At 47.1% G+C, this 16,663-nt stretch overlaps 3 protein-coding genes across 4 annotated transcripts; 2 read left to right on the top strand and 1 right to left on the bottom strand.

Annotated features, from left to right (window-relative positions):
• The first annotated feature begins 511 nt into the window (after positions 1-511).
• On the top strand, positions 512-1,254 carry LOC123065648 (uncharacterized). Its single transcript, XM_044488888.1, has one exon. It carries the CDS (start codon positions 749-751, stop codon positions 1,040-1,042), a length of 294 nt encoding a protein of 97 aa, XP_044344823.1. The 5' UTR covers positions 512-748; the 3' UTR covers positions 1,043-1,254.
• Positions 1,255-5,441: 4,187 nt separating this feature from the next.
• On the top strand, positions 5,442-6,158 carry LOC123070715 (uncharacterized). Its single transcript, XM_044494009.1, has one exon. The coding sequence runs from the start codon at positions 5,544-5,546 to the stop codon at positions 5,898-5,900; it is 357 nt and encodes a 118-aa protein (XP_044349944.1). The 5' UTR covers positions 5,442-5,543; the 3' UTR covers positions 5,901-6,158.
• Positions 6,159-6,419: 261 nt separating this feature from the next.
• Positions 6,420-10,536, bottom strand: LOC123070714 (probable complex I intermediate-associated protein 30). Of its 2 annotated transcripts, XM_044494007.1 has the most exons (7): positions 10,145-10,536; positions 9,353-9,466; positions 8,232-8,294; positions 7,553-7,644; positions 7,126-7,206; positions 6,948-7,046; positions 6,420-6,875 (listed from the first exon to the last, which is right to left on the bottom strand). In XM_044494007.1, exons 1-7 carry the CDS (start codon positions 10,194-10,196, stop codon positions 6,687-6,689), a joined length of 690 nt encoding a protein of 229 aa, XP_044349942.1. In that variant the 5' UTR covers positions 10,197-10,536; the 3' UTR covers positions 6,420-6,686. The 2 variants fall into 2 exon arrangements, with proteins under 2 accessions (XP_044349942.1, XP_044349943.1); XM_044494008.1 differs by lacking the exon at positions 7,126-7,206.
• Positions 10,537-16,663: the final 6,127 nt, after the last annotated feature.

Consider the following 16,663-nt stretch of genomic DNA (forward strand, 5'->3'; position numbering starts at 1 on the left):
GTTTCTGCCGGCGCGTCCACCCACAGATCCTGGCCTGCTGGCGCGTGCCACGCGTGCAAATCCTTCCCCGGACGTCAGTGTTATCCACAAACGTGCACGTGCACGCAGCACGCAGACACAGAGATCAAGAACACGTGGGGTATGCCAGACGAGCAACACAACCAATCAAGAAACGGTCTAGCCGGTTGGCTTTCTTGGCACTGCGACAAAACGCATGATCGCCGCAAATCACGTCCGGATTCATCCAAGCAAGCACCAAAACGATCGATCGATGAGATCAAAATCAAAATCAGGAGGTGGAGTGGTCGAGCCTGAAAGGCAAAGCCAACCGGCCACACCGATCCTACTGATTGAGCAACGCGATTACGTGAACGTACGGGGGAATATGAAGTGCCTTAATTTTGTTGCGTAGCAAAGCCCAGCCGCCCAAGCCAGGCGGGCACCGGAGCTGGATCGCGGACGGGATTATGGAATTATTCCTTTCCCTTCCCGTCAAAGCTCAAAACCGCATACTTATCTGTCACACGGGGGCAAGGCGGTGCAGCTCCACACGGAACGTGCCTAGCTTAGCTTCGCCTACCTAGGTAGCTGCCTGCCGGGCCCTATAAATCCCTCGCGCCGCGGCGAGCTGCGGAGGGAATATCTCGGCGAGCTGTCTGTCCGTCCGTCGTGTTTCACAAGCTCTCGAAATTTGGTCGCCTCATTCACAGCTAGCTAGCCCCGCGCTCGTGCTGCCTGCCGGCCGGTCATGTCGACGACGACGCAGAGCGCGGCCCTGTCGGCGAAATGCGCGGCGTGGGCGCAGGAGCGGCGGCCGTTCACGCACCCGATCGAGATCCCGGCGGCCTCCGGCGCGCCGGACGAGCGGAGGGGCCGCGGCGAGGAGGAGGACGGCGGGGAGGTGGAGCCGCCGCACGTGCTGATGGCGCGGCGCAGGGCGGCCTCCTCGGTGTGCTCCGGCCAGGGGCGGACGCTCAAGGGCCGGGACCTCACGCGCACGCGCGACTCCGTCCTCCGCATGACCGGCTTCATCGAGAGCTAGCCCGTCCTCCGCCCGTCTCGTTCGTCGCCAACGGCGCGCGGCCGGGCTCAAGGTCTTCTTGGGTCGATCCAGTTTGTGTAGAGTAAATAAGATAGCTACGGAGCCTAGGGGCGAATGCCGCTGAATTTTCTTCAATCGGTCCCATTTGTGAATTGGTTGGAATTGGAAGAGCGAGATGAAATTAAATCCGTTGGTGTAAAACTTATTCTGTTTGTACGCGCGCGCGCGCGTGTGTGACATATACTACTCCATATGTAAAAAATAATAAGTACATATGGTCAAAATGCAAATGCAATGTGGTTTCTTTGTACTGCGCTCCATCTACACATCGCTGAGTCGCTGCTGATTCAGTAACTGCGACGCGCGCGCACACTGCACCGGCATCTCTGTGGACTCATTCAAACAACTATTGAATCAGCAATGGGTAAGTTCTGGAAATCCCCATGTAAGATAACACCGGATAGGACAAAAATCGCTGGACGGGTTGTTGGGTAATCAGCTTAGAGAGTCCTAGATATATACCCCATCCACCATGTAATACTACTACTATTAATACGTACTTACCCTATCCAAAATACACACCAAAGCTAGCTAGGGGGTTCAAGTCAAGCAAAGGACGATGCAACGGGAAGAGCAGGAGGAGGAAGAATTCCATGAAGCAGACATACTGTGGCCAGATGCAGCCCAGGATCCGGGCTACTCTGACGACGACGGCGACGAAGGCCATGACGAGTACCGCCGTCCCGCCCGTCCGGCCAACGCGCCAAACCGGCAGAAACCGTCTTCCCCCATCGACATCCCCGGAAAGACCGGTAGGGCTACTGGTGCAAAAGCGCCGGCTCAGCAGGCCGGGTTCAGCAAGTTCGGCGCGAGCCTTGCGGGCGCCGGCGCCGGCAGCGTGATGATCGGCAGCCAAGTCTTCGTGCCGCCGCACGTCATCGTCGATCGGAGGGCCAAGAGGGACATGGCGATGCTGATGCTCGTCGACGCGCCCAAGGTCCGGAGAGTGAGGGCGATGGTGATGCTCGAGTAGCACCGAAAGTTTTTTTTTTCCTACCGTACCGAAAGTCTTTGGTGGAAATGTTCGTTCCATTTCAAATAATTTTGAACCATTTTGTGTAATTGACGTGAAAGCGAGCTCCTGCTACTGTTTACCTCGAAATGGTACAGCGAGTCATGTAATCCGAATACTTCCCCCTAAAAAAATGTAATCCGAATACTTTTAGAAATGCATGTATACGTACGTGGTAACACGTAGGACGTTTATTTGAGAGGGTAGCCTGCTGCTGGTGCTTATCCGTTCACTGCGTGTGGGCAGAAGATGGTAGTCATCTGTTTTTTTCTTTTCTTTTGGACACGTCATCTGTCAGACAGTCAATAACACCACTCTTAATAGCCGATTAACCTTCATGAGAAGTTAATATTACACACGTTATTAACTTCATCCGCACACAGTATCTCTTACTTCCTGACCAAGGAAAACTCCGGGCAGGAGCAGTACCATGCTTGGACGCAAAAGGAAAGTAATCCCCCACTCCCAGCGAGAAATAATCAAGTAGAGTGCAAACTTATCCTTCAAGAAGGGAGGAATATATGTGCGTTGAACATTTCCAATTAAACCTAACCTCGACCCAAGATTTACAGCTGTTGGAGGGCAAGCACATACATGGGCGCAAGCAACGGCGAACCATATAACATTTCATTTCCTCCGTAGCATACAATTGGACACGTCGTATATAACCTTATCTTCTTCTCCCTCCTATGTCTCCCTCGATTACGTGTGCAAATGCCCTCAAGTAACCTCTCCTACTCGTCCGGATGTGCACGTCAGTACAGGTGTCTGCATGCCATTGTTGGTGCAGTGTAGGAGCTCCTCTCTAGATTTTGTTGGGTAGCTGGCTTGCGAGGTGTGACCACTGGCATGAGAGACACTATTCTGTGGCTGACCTTGTGGTGGTCTGGCTGGCCAATGGAGATGTGAGCACTCTTCTCCGGTTTCTTGCCTTGCGTGACATTTATATTTCTCACAGTTTGTAGCCCACCTGTTCACTCTCACGGCCTCATGTTCTTGTGCGACAGCCACCGTGCCAGTATAAACAACTCAGCAATCAATTATTGACTTACCAGAAGCGTCTAATTAATTTCCCTATCCAAGATGACACGCCCATTGGCTTGCGTGGCAGAATGACAGATTTTGTAACTACTTGTCCTCCCGGCAGTACTACTACTATTCGGCTTTTATTACGAAAGAGAAAAAAGTGAGAGAGAGAAAAAGATGCGAAAACCCCTCTTCGAGGCCGAGCTCCAGTGAGATCGGTTTTTGAAAATTTTAAAAATCATCAAAATTGATCTTTTTACATTTCTGAAAAAAAATAGATATACATGAAGGCATAATGCAGAAGTGTGTAAATTTTCAGAACAAAATATGTTGAAATAAGGGTTGTGCAAAAAAGACAAATCTAAAGCTTTTTAACACATGATACTATTTGTCCTCCCAGGTCATGAATTTTTTTTGTACACATCGTATTTCAAGGTATTTCATCCTAAAATCTTACACACATGTGCATAACATCCTTATTTACTTGTACATATTTTTTCAGATCTTTTTGAAACTGGAAATTTTAAATTTTAGTTTTTCCAAAAAAAAAAGGCCAAAACGCCTCATGCAACTTTTTTTTGTGAGAAAACTTTCGATCTATTCATTTTCAATCATGGCAGTACAACAAACATCAGAGATAATAAAAATTACATCTAGATCCGTAAAACAACAATCATGGCAGTACCACTTAGCGACGACAAAAGGCGTGCCGCTGTCATTGCCCCTCCCTTATCGGAGTCGGGCAAAACTTGTCGTAGTAGACAATCCGAAAGTCGTCGTGCTAAGGCCCGTAGGACTAGCGCAACAGAACATCAATCATCGCCGAGGAAGAGTAGCGTACATCGAAAGGATCCAACCTGAAAACACGCCCACGGATGATGCTAGACACACCATCGAGATGGGGGCTACGCGGGGAGAACCTTATTCCATCTTTAGAAAGCCGCCGTCGTCTCGTCTTTTTGAGCAGGAGAGAAATCCTAACAAAACATGAAAAAACAAATGAAAATAGAGCCCTCCCGCCGGTAAGGGCTGAGATTCACCATGCCGCCATGGCCCTAAGGTCACCAAAGACGAAGCGGACCGCCGACGGCGCCGGCGGGAGGCAGGAAACCCTGAACTTGTCTTAGAGAGGAGGCAGCCCGCTTCTCATTCGACTTCTCTTGCTATGTGAAAATTTTACCTTGTACTACTTGTGATGTTTGAACAGTTTCATGTGAGTTATAGGCCAAAAGTTTTTGTACAACACGGAAATACCCGTTGGAACGCTCAAGGCCCCAACACGTTGGGCTAGCTAGTGTGGGAGGAGAGATTTGGTAGCAAGTCGTCATTGACTTCCAAAACTATACACGAAGTACCAACGTCCAACGTTAAAATAACGGACGGATTGGGCATTCGGGCTTACGCGAGCAAATCATGCGACGCGTTGTGCCCAGTTCCTGCCCTTTTTTTTTCCTGGATCAGACACGCGTCGAGCGGAACGTACGTGGATGCTTCCCATCCTTTAGCTTGCCTGCAGTGCACACGGCAATAACGAAACCAATGATCCACTCGACACTCGTAATGGTACGACTGCAACCGGTCCGATGGCGCAGCAGCAGTGCACACGCGTCCCCGAAATGATTAGCAAAGCGCAGGCCGATGGATTCCGTTTGCTTCCCAGCCGAGGGCCAGAGATTACACGAGTAGGTCCGTGAGAGAGTCGCAGGGGTGCAGGGGACGCGTGTGATGCAGTCGAGGATTAATTAATCTGGATCAAGCCTGGCGTAATCTTGACACGCTTTAAAAATGGGATCTCGCGCTCGTGTATTCGGCTAGTCTCGTCAGAGCTGCTGCGCGCGGTGCTTTAGATAATGATAGTATAACTTTCAAAGGATTTCACCGCCTTATTTGTAAATCTTATATTCCCTATCTGAAGGTGTATGTGGCACCTTCGTCACCTGCCACCAATGACCGGATTCATGATTAGTAGCAAACGGAAGAAAGAAAATAGAGGGAGAAACTGATCGCTCGCTCTTGTATATACGACCAAAAGTAGATTGCAGCTTCTTCTTTTTAATAAATCTGAAAAAACAGATTGCAGCTTCATGTCGACCAACCTTATTTCTATGTTTTTTTTAGAAACAACTTTATTTCTATGTGTGTGAGCCGGTGGATTGGATCAGCCTTTATTTGACCTGGCCCGGTAGGCCCGCGATCCGGTTCCGGCCTCATCCTCCACGCGGCTGCCGCCGTACGTGGGAAGCTACACCTACACGCACGGCATGGTGCCACACCGCCTATATATACGCGCTTCCCCGTCACAGGATAGGACGCTAAACCAGAAAAGAAAGATCATCGAGCTTCCAATCCAAGTCCTCAGTCCTCACCAGTGCAATACGTGCGCGAGCACAAAACCGCACAAATATGTCGACGGTGGAGGAGGAGCTGTCCGAGTGCGAGGTGCTGTGGCCGGAGACGCGCCACGGCGCTCCGGGGAGCGCGTGGGGGTCGTCGACGGCGGCTCCCAGGGCCTCCAGGGACCACCGGCAGTGTTCAGCGCCGGTGGACATACCCCGTGGCCGTGGGCGTGCTGGCCTGGACGACGACGAGGAGGAGGAGGACGGCGCCATGGTGCCGCCGCACCTGATGGTGTCGCGCAGGTGGTCGGAGGGGAAGGCGGCGGCGGCGTTCTCGCTGCGGTCGGGGCCCGGGCGGGCGCACCGGGACCTCAACAACCTGCGCAACTCCGTGCTGCGGATGACCGGCTTCATCGAAGGGTGACGTGACGAGGCGGACCCGTCATTTGTGCATATGTGAGAGAAAAGTCAGTCACCACGCGCCTTCTCCACGGTGTTGGCCAGTCAATTTTGTTCGGCTCGTCTTCTCCGTGTTTGCCAATCAAATTAATTATTAGTATCCCTTGGTTGATGCAAATCAGCCAGTAGTGAGTTAGGATATTTTATTTTTCTTTTCGGAATGGAATAAGCTACGTTTGTACTGCTATGAGATTCTTCAGATTGAACCGCGTCCATTTTTTCATCCTTGGTCCGGAGAGGTTTCTGTTGCTGTCGCATGTCGGCACGGGCTTTTGATCAATCCTGTGGAAAAAATGTACTGTTTGACAAAACAGAGCAAGCCTGGTAGGTCGAAGTACCGAGCAAAAAACGTGCGATTTAGCAGGTGAACAATTCAAAAATGCTAAAGAAAACATCAAACGAGGCTTCAAGGAAACGGGGAACAGTTTGTATGGAATGAGCACCTATCATCTACTAGACGGTAACGGTAGCACGAAAAGGTCCATGACGTGAAGGAAAAATCTTTATTCAACTATTTCCAAGGTTACTGCTCTGATACAAAGTGAAGCATTTCTGCGGTATGATGGTTTTACCGTTAATACTCTTGGTTATTGATGGCACTCATCTATCGCGGTAGGACAAATAGCTGCATACAGGATGACATCCTCTTTTGTGAAGGAGCTCGGCAAGCAAACTACTGTAGAAGGAAACGAGCATGTGGAGTTTCAGGCCCAGAAACATCATCTGAAAGCCGAAAGACAAAGTGCAGAAATCACAGTGCCCTCATCGCCTTGATCCAGTCAACGTCTAATCTAAAATCGCCTGGCCCAGTCTTAGCACCAGGAATGCCGCCTTCTGCATTCAACGAGAGAGACATTCCCACGACGCGAGAAGGATTCATTTCCATGTTCGCTTCGATCACATTTCCTTTCCATGTAGGTAAGTAGCTATCGAGAGGGATCTGGATGGAAAAACAGAGTGGTGTTTTATCATGAACAAACACATAATTGCCAGTTGCGACCAGAAAATTTACCTTCAGGATTCGCCAGCTACCATGAGGCACGTACACGAAAGCCTGCCACGAGTTATCTTCCTCTTGTCCAGGTGAATTCACCCAGTTCTCTGTGTATATCTGTATACAAATTCAGATTACGGAACATTATGTTGACTGGACATCAATTATTCATTATCTTTGCTAGTCGGATACATACAGTAGATATGTAGGTTCTTCCATCCCCTCTGAGCTTCATTGCTATTGTATCATATGAATCAAGATCGATGTAACCATCAAACTGAAACAAGGAATCGCACGAAGTCACCAAAATGGTGTCTAAATACCGAGACTACTCAATACGTATATGGTGTCTATTCAAAGATACGTATACTTTCTACTCCCTCCATCCCAAAATTCTTGTCTTAGATTTGTCTAAATGCGGTTGTATCAAGTCACGTTTTAGTGTTAGATACATCCGTATCTAGACAAATCTAAGACAAGAATTTTAGGACGGAGGGAGTACCTTTTTTAAGTAACTGCCCATCATCTTTCAATTTAACAGCATCATTTTACTAGTATTGTGATTAGCTAGTTCATAGACACCCTTCACCAGCTACATCCCTCAGTGCAGACAGAACATATACCTTCTTTGATCGCATTCCGCAGAAACCACTCCGCCTGATCCTCCATGGTGATCCCTGGGACATATCTAAGGAGAGGTTGCCAGAAAAGACACCTTCCCGAGTACACATGTTGGTTAAATCGTTGCAAAAACTGTCAAGCTAAAAATTAATCTGAGCTAGTAAGGAATACGGTCTATGGAAGTCATGAATAAATGGATTTCATGTTTCATATTCGACTGTTATTAACCAGTACATAAAAAAGATAGCAGCTGATATTCCCTGCTACAATAGACTAGTACAGACAAATGACAATGAACATACAAGGCATTCCCTTCTCTAGACAGCGAATAAATGGATTTCATGTTTCATATAATTATATTCAACTGGCATTCCCTTCTCTAGACAGCGAACAAATGGATTTAATGTTTCATATAATTATATTCAACTGTTACTAACCAGTACATAGAAAAGATAGGAGCTGATATTCCCTGCTAAACTAGACTAGTACAGACAAATGACAATGAACAGTACTACAAAGCATTCTCTTTTTTAGACAGAGATTAAGCTTATTTCTTTCTCTTTCTTCTCATAGGTTCTACATGACTGCAGTTACATACCACATACGAACTGGAAAATAATGCGAGCTATACTTCAAAAGATTGGGCCAGCTGGAAAATTAAGCATGTCAAAAATATAGTACCAGTTGATGAAGTATCTCCACCAGAAACACTATCAGTTATCTCCAGTGATGCAGATGATAAACCTGGAGAACAACACCGTGCAATCATATTATCTCATAGATGCAAATACAAGTTTGATATTAGTTCCGTTTTACAAAAAGGTGTCATAGGGACGGTATATAAATTTAATACAGATGTCAGAGAGATAATCATCTGTGGTGGAGAAAACAGGTTATCAAATTTCTATCATCAGACGTAATCATTTGTGGTGGAGAAAACAGGTTGATAAATTTTCATCAGATGTAAGAAGCAATCCCATGAAAATTATTGTAAGCCATGGGGCACTACATGGTCTTGATGTTTTACTGATCTATAAAGAAAGTAAACTAGTACAATACTCCCTCTGTTTCAATAGGGATTACATACAGATGTATATAGACATATTTTAGAGTGTAGATTCACTCACTTTGCTTCATACGTAGTCCACATTGGAATTTCTAAAAAGACTTATATTTAAGAACGGAGGGAGTACATTGGTATCAGATATAATACTGTACAGTATGCACAAAGGAAATGCACAGTAATGCTCTACTGTAGCACATATCCTTAGGAGTACCACTGATCTTCTTTGTTTCGAGCAAAAATGAATAAAGTCAAGAAAAGCTCTCTTCTTCCGGAGACCAACATAAAATGATCCGGAGTATTAGATATAATACTCTGCGGTGAGCGCAAAGGAAACATACAGTAATGCTCTACTGCAGCACATACCTTAGGAAGGACTACACTATCTAAGTACCAGAACTCAACAGCATATCATTTTATGTTCTCTGGAAGAAGAGAGTTTTTCTTGACTTTATTCATTTTTTGTTCGAAACAAGGAAGTACCATGGGCGCCTAAATCAGTAACATATTATCTAAAGACAACATTCTTCAGCGACTTAACATGTCACCTTCTTTGCATATTCCGAGAATAAAATAGAAATAACATTTTTGGTGCCAGGCAGAAATGTTGGGAATTTAAATCTTTCATGAGTATCTCACAATAAAAAAAGTATAAACATGCTTTACTCTATCATATCAGTTATTCAGAGAAACTGTGACAACTATATTTAAAAAAGAAAACATCAACTTGATGCATTACCTCCATACTCTGAATCCGAGTACAAGTGCCACTTGTTCACCTCATCTTTTGAATTGAAATTGAAGATGAATCTTTCACTTGGTGGAAATAAATCTTCTGAATTCCATACAACAGCTGCCAATTTGGTATATATAGGTTCAAGATTAATGCATAGGCCCAAAATAATGTGTATATTGTGATGTACTATTGTTACAAAATCCACGCGTAATGCCAACAGAGATAAGGGGTTAGATATGCCAAAAGAGTTGTTCAGATGACTTAGGGGAGGGTGTGAAAATTCATTGGATACATGTTGCCAATTAGAGGAGAAAAATCGGCACTATTTTCCCTTTATATAGAAATATGATAAATTTATTTACCATACCATACAGTTAACGAAATGCATGAGTAGTAAGTTCTTAAAAATCAGCTTCCGATGTCATAGGCAACAACTAAAGGTTTATATATCAATTTATGTTCGGAATGAAATTGAAATAGTGAATATATGCTCTGGTTAGTGGTCTATTGTATTGGACTGATATCCATGGTAATTCCTATCCCAATTCGTCAGTACGAAATAACCTTGTGTGCACTGCATCGCACTAATCTTCAGGCTACTAGCGAGCAAGCTAAGTTCTTCACACTGACTTGTGAGAGTAGGCATGATTCCTACGTTGACCTCTTCCAGTTAACATTTCGCACGCAACAAACAGTTCAAGATTATCATAGGCAAGACAACTATGGTTTTCGTTGAGGAAATGAAACGAATAGGCACAGCGTATCAACAAGATTGGGTGTGTGATAGGAACCTACCTCGCTTGGTAGCGTTCACGGAAGCTTGCCAGAGCGCCCGCAGCCTCGACATGGCGAAAGCTCACTAGTACTTTTGGATCCGGAGAAGGCGAACCTAGGATCCGAAGGGAGTGGCCAGCGGACGGTGGCCTGGAGAGGGGGTGGAGCCGCTCTAGCCGGAGGAGCAGCACGGGGATGGTGGTGGGGGTGAGCACCACGAGGATAGCCGGAGGCGTACAGCCTCGCCCGGCGGCGCGGACCAATTTGTGGGGGAGCGCCACTGGCGTCGCGGAAGGGGGCGGCGGCGGGTCGGCGCCAGCGGAAGGGGACGGAGGGCCTATCGAGGGGCCAGATGGATTAAGGGCGTGTTTGGCAGCACGTACGTACCTAGTCGTTCTCCACTCACACATGTTGAGTGTAGACATGCTAAGTTCATATATTTGTTGTTGTTTGGCAGCGTATGTGCTGAGATATGCAGAGCTGAGATTTTATTTGGCAGCCTTTAGACATGCTGAACAATTTAGAATTCCCAATAAAATATTTGAATGGTGAATAAAATTTAAAAAACGTAAAAAAAATTAAACATAATTTGAAATTCTGAACTTTTATTAAAAAAATTAAAAAATAGAAATTTTAAAATTCTGAATTTTTCTGAAAATTTAAACATATTTTGAAAGTCTAACCTTTTTTGAATTTTTAACATATTTTTGATTTCTAAAAAAATTAAACAAATTTTGAAATTCTGAACTTTTTCTAAAATTTAAACAAATTTTAAAATCTATTTTTTAAGAACTTAAACAAAATTTGAAATTCTGAACTTTTTTTAAAAAAATTTAAAAATTGAAATTCTGAATATTTTTTGAAAATTTAAGCAAAATTTGAAGTTCTGAACATTTTTGAAAATTTGAACAATTTTGAAATTATGAACATTTACAAAAAATATAATAAATAAATTCTGAACTTTTACGTTTTTTTTAGAAATTCTAAGTATTTTTAAAAAATTTAAACAAAAATTGAAATTATGAATATATTTTAAAAAATTAAACATATCTAGACGTGGTCTGGTGGGTGGGGACGTGGGTCGGGGCCAGCATGGTTGCCTCCATTCACCCTCTCTAGGGGTGCATGAGATGGGCATGGCTGAGGGCCCTTTTTTGCATCAGATGGGCATAGCCCAAGTGAGCTCATGCATCCTACCAAGCAAGCAAAAGTGGGTTGGATTGGGAACGCTTGCCCTATGCACCCTCGACGCACCATACCAAACATACCCAGGTTTCATATCACACGGTGAGAAGTGGCGTGGCCGCTATAAGAGTTTCCTGATCTTTTCTTTTCCTATTTTAAACTTTAGTTAACCGAGCTTCTCTAGTACAATATAAAAGCATCTTCAATGCATGATGTAAAAACCAAATCTCACTTGGATTAGTGTTTTCACTCGTACTCGATGGTTTAGAATACACGTCTATAGGGGCATTTTGTTTCCAGGCGAATAATTAGCTGTTTAGGGCAATTCTAAGTGGTACACCTGACCAGAATCTATCAAATGACTTCAGATATATCCAGACGTGTATGTGGTAGCCAAGAAAGAAGATGGCGGGGAAGTATTTTCACTTTCAAAGTGCACGGTCAAAGCCTGAAGCATTCTGGGTGATCTTCCAAATTCATTTAGTGAGAATGAACGCGGTCATCTTCTTATATTTTTTGAAATGGCAGATTTTCTGTATTTATAGAGTTACTCAGTTAATTAGGAAAACCGGACGAAACCATATTACCTAGTTAATTATGAAAAACAAGACAAAAAACATGATCTTCTTATATTTGATGACCCCAAGCCCTCCCTAAGATTCGGGCAAGCAATTGTCTTCCCAACAAACTATGTGATATCTATAACTTAAGATGATCCCCTTCCCGGAAGAATCGGGGACTAAACCTTGTTGATGGAATGTCCAAAAGGCACACATTAGTAAGAATCTGTATTCCCTCAAAATTTATCACTTTTCCTTCCCATGGGTCTACCCGCTTTGCTACCCTAATGCCGAGCGACTCCCAGTCAACACTAAAAAGTGTCTTGTCAGACGTTGGGAGTCCTATGTACGAAACAAGGAAAGAGGAGACCTTGCCATTCCACAAGTTGGTGATCCTCATTTCCTCGGTGTCTTTCATCCCCACGGCCACAACCTCACACTTATTGAAGTTGATCTTCAGCATAGTATACTATAGGTGTGACCCTACGTAGGAGACGTTTAATAGTGGTGATGTTGTGTGATGGTCAAGTTCAAACATGAGGATCGTGCCAAACTATAGGTGCGACCCCCACCCCTCCCATTGTCGGGGACCGCGGTAATTTCAAAACAAATCCTACAAACATGCAAGATCTATCTAGGTGATGCATAGCAACGAGGGGGGAGTGTGTCCACGTACCCTCGTAGACCGAAAGCGGAAGCGTTAAATAATGCGGTTGATGTAGTCGAACGTCTTTGCGATCCAACCGATCAAGTACCGAACGCACGGCACCTCCGCAATCTACACACGTTCAGCTCGGTGACGTCCCTCGAACTCTAGATCCAGCTGAGGCCGAGGGAGGGTTCCGTCAGCACGACGGCGTGGTGTCGGTGATGATGAAGTTACCGGCGCAGGGCTTCGCCTAAGCACTACGACGATATAACCGAGGTGGAAAACTATGGAGGGGGCACCGCACATGGCTAGAAGACCAACTTGTGTGTCCTTGGGGTGCTCCCCTCCCCCCTATATAAAGGAGGGAGGGAGGAGGCGGCCGGCCTAGGGGGCGCGCAGCATAAGGAGTCCTACTAGGACTCCCAAGTCCTAGTAGGATTCCCTTTCCTATTCGGAGTAGGAGAGAAGGAAAGAGAGGGAGAGGGAGAAGGAAAGGGGGGCTGCTGTGACGCCCGGATAATTAAGCTACAGTAAACCTTTGTTATTGATGCCACGTCACCACGGTTACTGTTGCTAATCTCGCATTAGATCAAAACCGATTCAAATTTAAATTCAAAATCAAGTCAAAGGATAAAAGTTTTCAAACAATAAAACTAAAATGTTCGGGTTGTGCCAAATAATGCATAGGTAACTATGGTGGAGAGACCACACTTTTATAAATTGTTTAAATACTCTAAAATGAATAAAACGCGGCGAGAACAATTATTTAAACGCTCTTAAAATAATAAACAATTACAAACTAACTTATTTTAGGTGCCAAGTTAATTGTGGTGGTGGCATAATTGTTAACACTAATTTAGGTACAACTAATGTATTTTATAAAACTAATGTATTTAAAATTTAAAATTTAACAGAAAAGAAAAGAAATAAAACAAAATCCAAAAATTAAATAAGAGACAAATACCCCCCTCCCCACTGGACCCCTTGGCCTAACTGGGCCATGGCCCAGCCAGGCCGGCCCACGCCTCTGGCCTACATAGGTCTCTCCCCACTCCCACAAACCCTAACCGACACCCCCACTTCCCTCCACTCGTTCGCCCTCTCCCTCTCCCCACCCGATCCGATCTGGATCGGGGCACGAACGCCACCATCGATCCCTGCGGCCACTACACCAGAGCCGCCCTCGCCGTGATACCCTCCCGCCATCGCCGCCTCGACCCCGTCGCTCGCCTCCCCGTCCTCGCCCCCTTCCCGATCCAGAACTGGATCGGGGCACGGCTCGAATCCATCCCCGCCGCCCGGACCGACTGCGCCATCGCCGCCACCGAGGACCTCAGCGGAGGCCACGACGTCGGAGCTCCCTCGACGGCCTGCTCCCTCTTCCCCACCGGTCTGCCTCCATGCCGTCCACGTCGTCCTCGTCCCCCACCTCGACCACCGCTGCCTTGATCCTACGAACCCCGGTGAGGCCCCGGGCCTTCCCCCTCCTCCTCTTCCCCTCCGTCGCCGTGCACACTCGCCGACCGGGCCCCGAACGTGCTCACCGCACCGGCGCATGCCTCTGACCACCGCCCCTGGTCGCGCCCGCGACCGCGCTCACTGCACCTCGTCCTCCTTCCCTGCCTTTGCTCGAGGCCGACCGTGCGCACGCGCACCACCGCGTCGGCCACACCGTCGCCCCCCTTGCTGTTCTTGGCCGTTCCCCGCCACGAGGTGCAGCAGCTGCTGCAGTGCTGCGGCAGTGCGGCCACCACCACTGCAGCGCACCGTCACCGGTGGCCTCGCCCCTCTGCGCCGCCTCCGGTCACCGCCTGCCCTCCTGCTGCTCCGGGCGGCGCCCCATGGCTCCGTGCCTCTGCGCGCCTCGTCTCCGCCCTTTCCTCCTCCCACGGCCGCGCCACCGTGCCACTGACCGCACCAGCACCACCCCTCGCCTCCGCCCGCCGTGGCCCCAGCTGGCCGCGCCGGCGAGCCCCGCCGTCGGTGCCCCGGCGGCCTCGTCCCGTCCTGCGGGCGAGTGCCCGCTCGGTTGCGCCCGCACCCGGTGCCCGACGCCCGTGAACCCACGCCCGCAATGGCCCCCTGTGCCAATGACAGGGGGCCCCACGCCCAGAATGTTTAAAAAAAAGAGGAATTGAAAAATATATATAATAATAATAGTAATAAAATTATTAATTAAAGAATTAATTAACTTAATTAATCATAATTAGATTAATCTAATCACTAATTAACTTAATTAACTATTAGTTAATTAATCAGTCAATGACATGGAGGACCCTCACGTCAGTTTGACCCAGTCAACGCCCTGTTGACTGCTGACGTCATGCTGACGTCATGATGATGTCTGCATACACTATTCTGGATAATGTTAGAATTAAATAGTTAAATAAATCCTAAAAATGATTTAAATCTTTTAAAATTAATATAAAATAAACCGTAGCTCAGATGAAAATACTTTCTACATGAAAGTTGCTTAGAACAACGAGACGAATCCGGATACGCAGCCCGTTCATCCGCCACGCATCCCTAACCTATCGAACCTGCAACTTTTCACATCTAGTTCATTTGTCCGAAAACACGAAACACCGGGAATACTTTCCCGGATGTTTTCCCCCTTCGCCGATATCACCTACTACCGTGATTGGGCACACCTAGCATCACGCCTTGTCATGTCATGCATTTGTTTGCAATGTATTTATTGTTTCTTCCCCCTCTTCTCTCGCTAGACACCGAGACCGACGCTGCTGCTATCCAGTACGACTACGGTGTTAACGACCCCTCTCTCTTGCCAGAGCAACCAGGCAAGCCCCCCCCTTGATCACCAGATATCACCTATTATACTCTCTACTGCTTGCATTAGAGTAGTGTAGCATGTTACTGCTTTCCGTTATTCCTATCCTGATGCATAGCCTGTCCTTGCTACTACTGTTGTTACCTTTACTTGCAATCCTACATGCTTAGTATAGGATGCTAGTATTCCATCAGTGGCCCTACATTCTTGTCCGTCTGCTGTGCTATACTATCGGGCTGTGATCACTCGGGAGGTGATCACGGGTATATACTATATACTTTATACATGATACACGTGGTGACTAAAGTCGGGTCGGCTCGTGGAGCATCCGCGAGTGATTCACGGATTGGGGGCTGAAAGGACCTTTGTCCCAACGGCCCTCTATGTGGATCTTTGTGGCGGAGCGTCAGGGCAGGTTGAGAGTACCTGGGTGAGAGGTGGGCCTGGCCCTAGTCGGTGTCCGTGGTTACATCATTAACACGCTTAACGAGATCTTGGTATTTGATCTGAGTTGGGTCGTTGACCTTATACGCACTAACCGCCACGTGGGACAAGATATGGGCAACCGGCGTCGTGGTATCAGCCGAAGCATTTCGTGACGTCAGCGACTGAGCGGCGCGCGCCGGATTAGACTAGAACGCCTGTTAGGCTAGGTCTGCTTCCGGCCGCCCTCGCAACGTGCAGGTGTGCTAAGGGAGATGGGCCCAGACCCCTGTGCATTTAGGTTTAGACCGGCGTGCTGACCTCTCTGTTATGCCTAGGTGGGGCTGCGACGTGTTGATCTTCCGAGGCCGGGCATGACCCAGAAAGTGTGTCCGGCCAAATGGGATCGAGCGTGTCGGGTAATGTGGTGCACCCCTGCAGGGAAGTTTATCTATTCGAATAGCCGTGATCTTCGGTAACAGGACGACTTGAAGTTGTACCTTGACCTTATGACAACTAGAACCAGATACTTAATAAAACACAACCTTCCAAGTGCCAGATACAACCCGGTGATCGCTCTCTAACAGGGCGACGAGGAGGGGATTGCCGGGTAGGATTATGCTATGCGATGCTACTTGGAGGACTTCAATCTACTCTCTTCTACATGCTGCAAGACGGAGGCTGCCAGAAGCGTAGTCTTTGATAGGACTAGCTATCCCCCTCTTATTCTGGCATTCTGCAGTTCAGTCCACCGATATGGCCCTTTACACATATATCCATGCATATGTAGTGTAGCTCCTTGCTTGCGAGTACTTTGGATGAGTACTCACGGTTGCTTTTCTCCCCCTTTCCCCCCTTCCCTTCTACCTGGTTGTCGCAACCAGATGTCGGAGCCTAGGAGCCAGACGCCACCGTCGATGATGACTCCTACT

This window comes from Triticum aestivum, chromosome 3B (genome assembly GCF_018294505.1).
Source record: "Triticum aestivum cultivar Chinese Spring chromosome 3B, IWGSC CS RefSeq v2.1, whole genome shotgun sequence".
NCBI lineage: Eukaryota > Viridiplantae > Streptophyta > Magnoliopsida > Poales > Poaceae > Triticum > Triticum aestivum.

Excerpts from the sequence above, each read along its gene's own strand:
- LOC123065648 (XM_044488888.1), top strand. The coding sequence starts at position 749 with ATGTCGACGACGACGCAGAGCGCGGCCCTGTCGGCGAAATGCGCGGCG.
- LOC123070715 (XM_044494009.1), top strand. The coding sequence starts at position 5,544 with ATGTCGACGGTGGAGGAGGAGCTGTCCGAGTGCGAGGTGCTGTGGCCG.
- LOC123070714 (XM_044494007.1), bottom strand. The coding sequence starts at position 10,196 with ATGTCGAGGCTGCGGGCGCTCTGGCAAGCTTCCGTGAACGCTACCAAG. Across the intron at positions 8,295-9,352 it reads CTCGGATTCAGAGTATGGAG|GTTTATCATCTGCATCACTG; the intron begins GTAATGCATCAA and ends GTTGTTCTCCAG. Across the intron at positions 6,876-6,947 it reads GTAGCTGGCGAATCCTGAAG|ATCCCTCTCGATAGCTACTT; the intron begins GTAAATTTTCTG and ends TTTTCCATCCAG.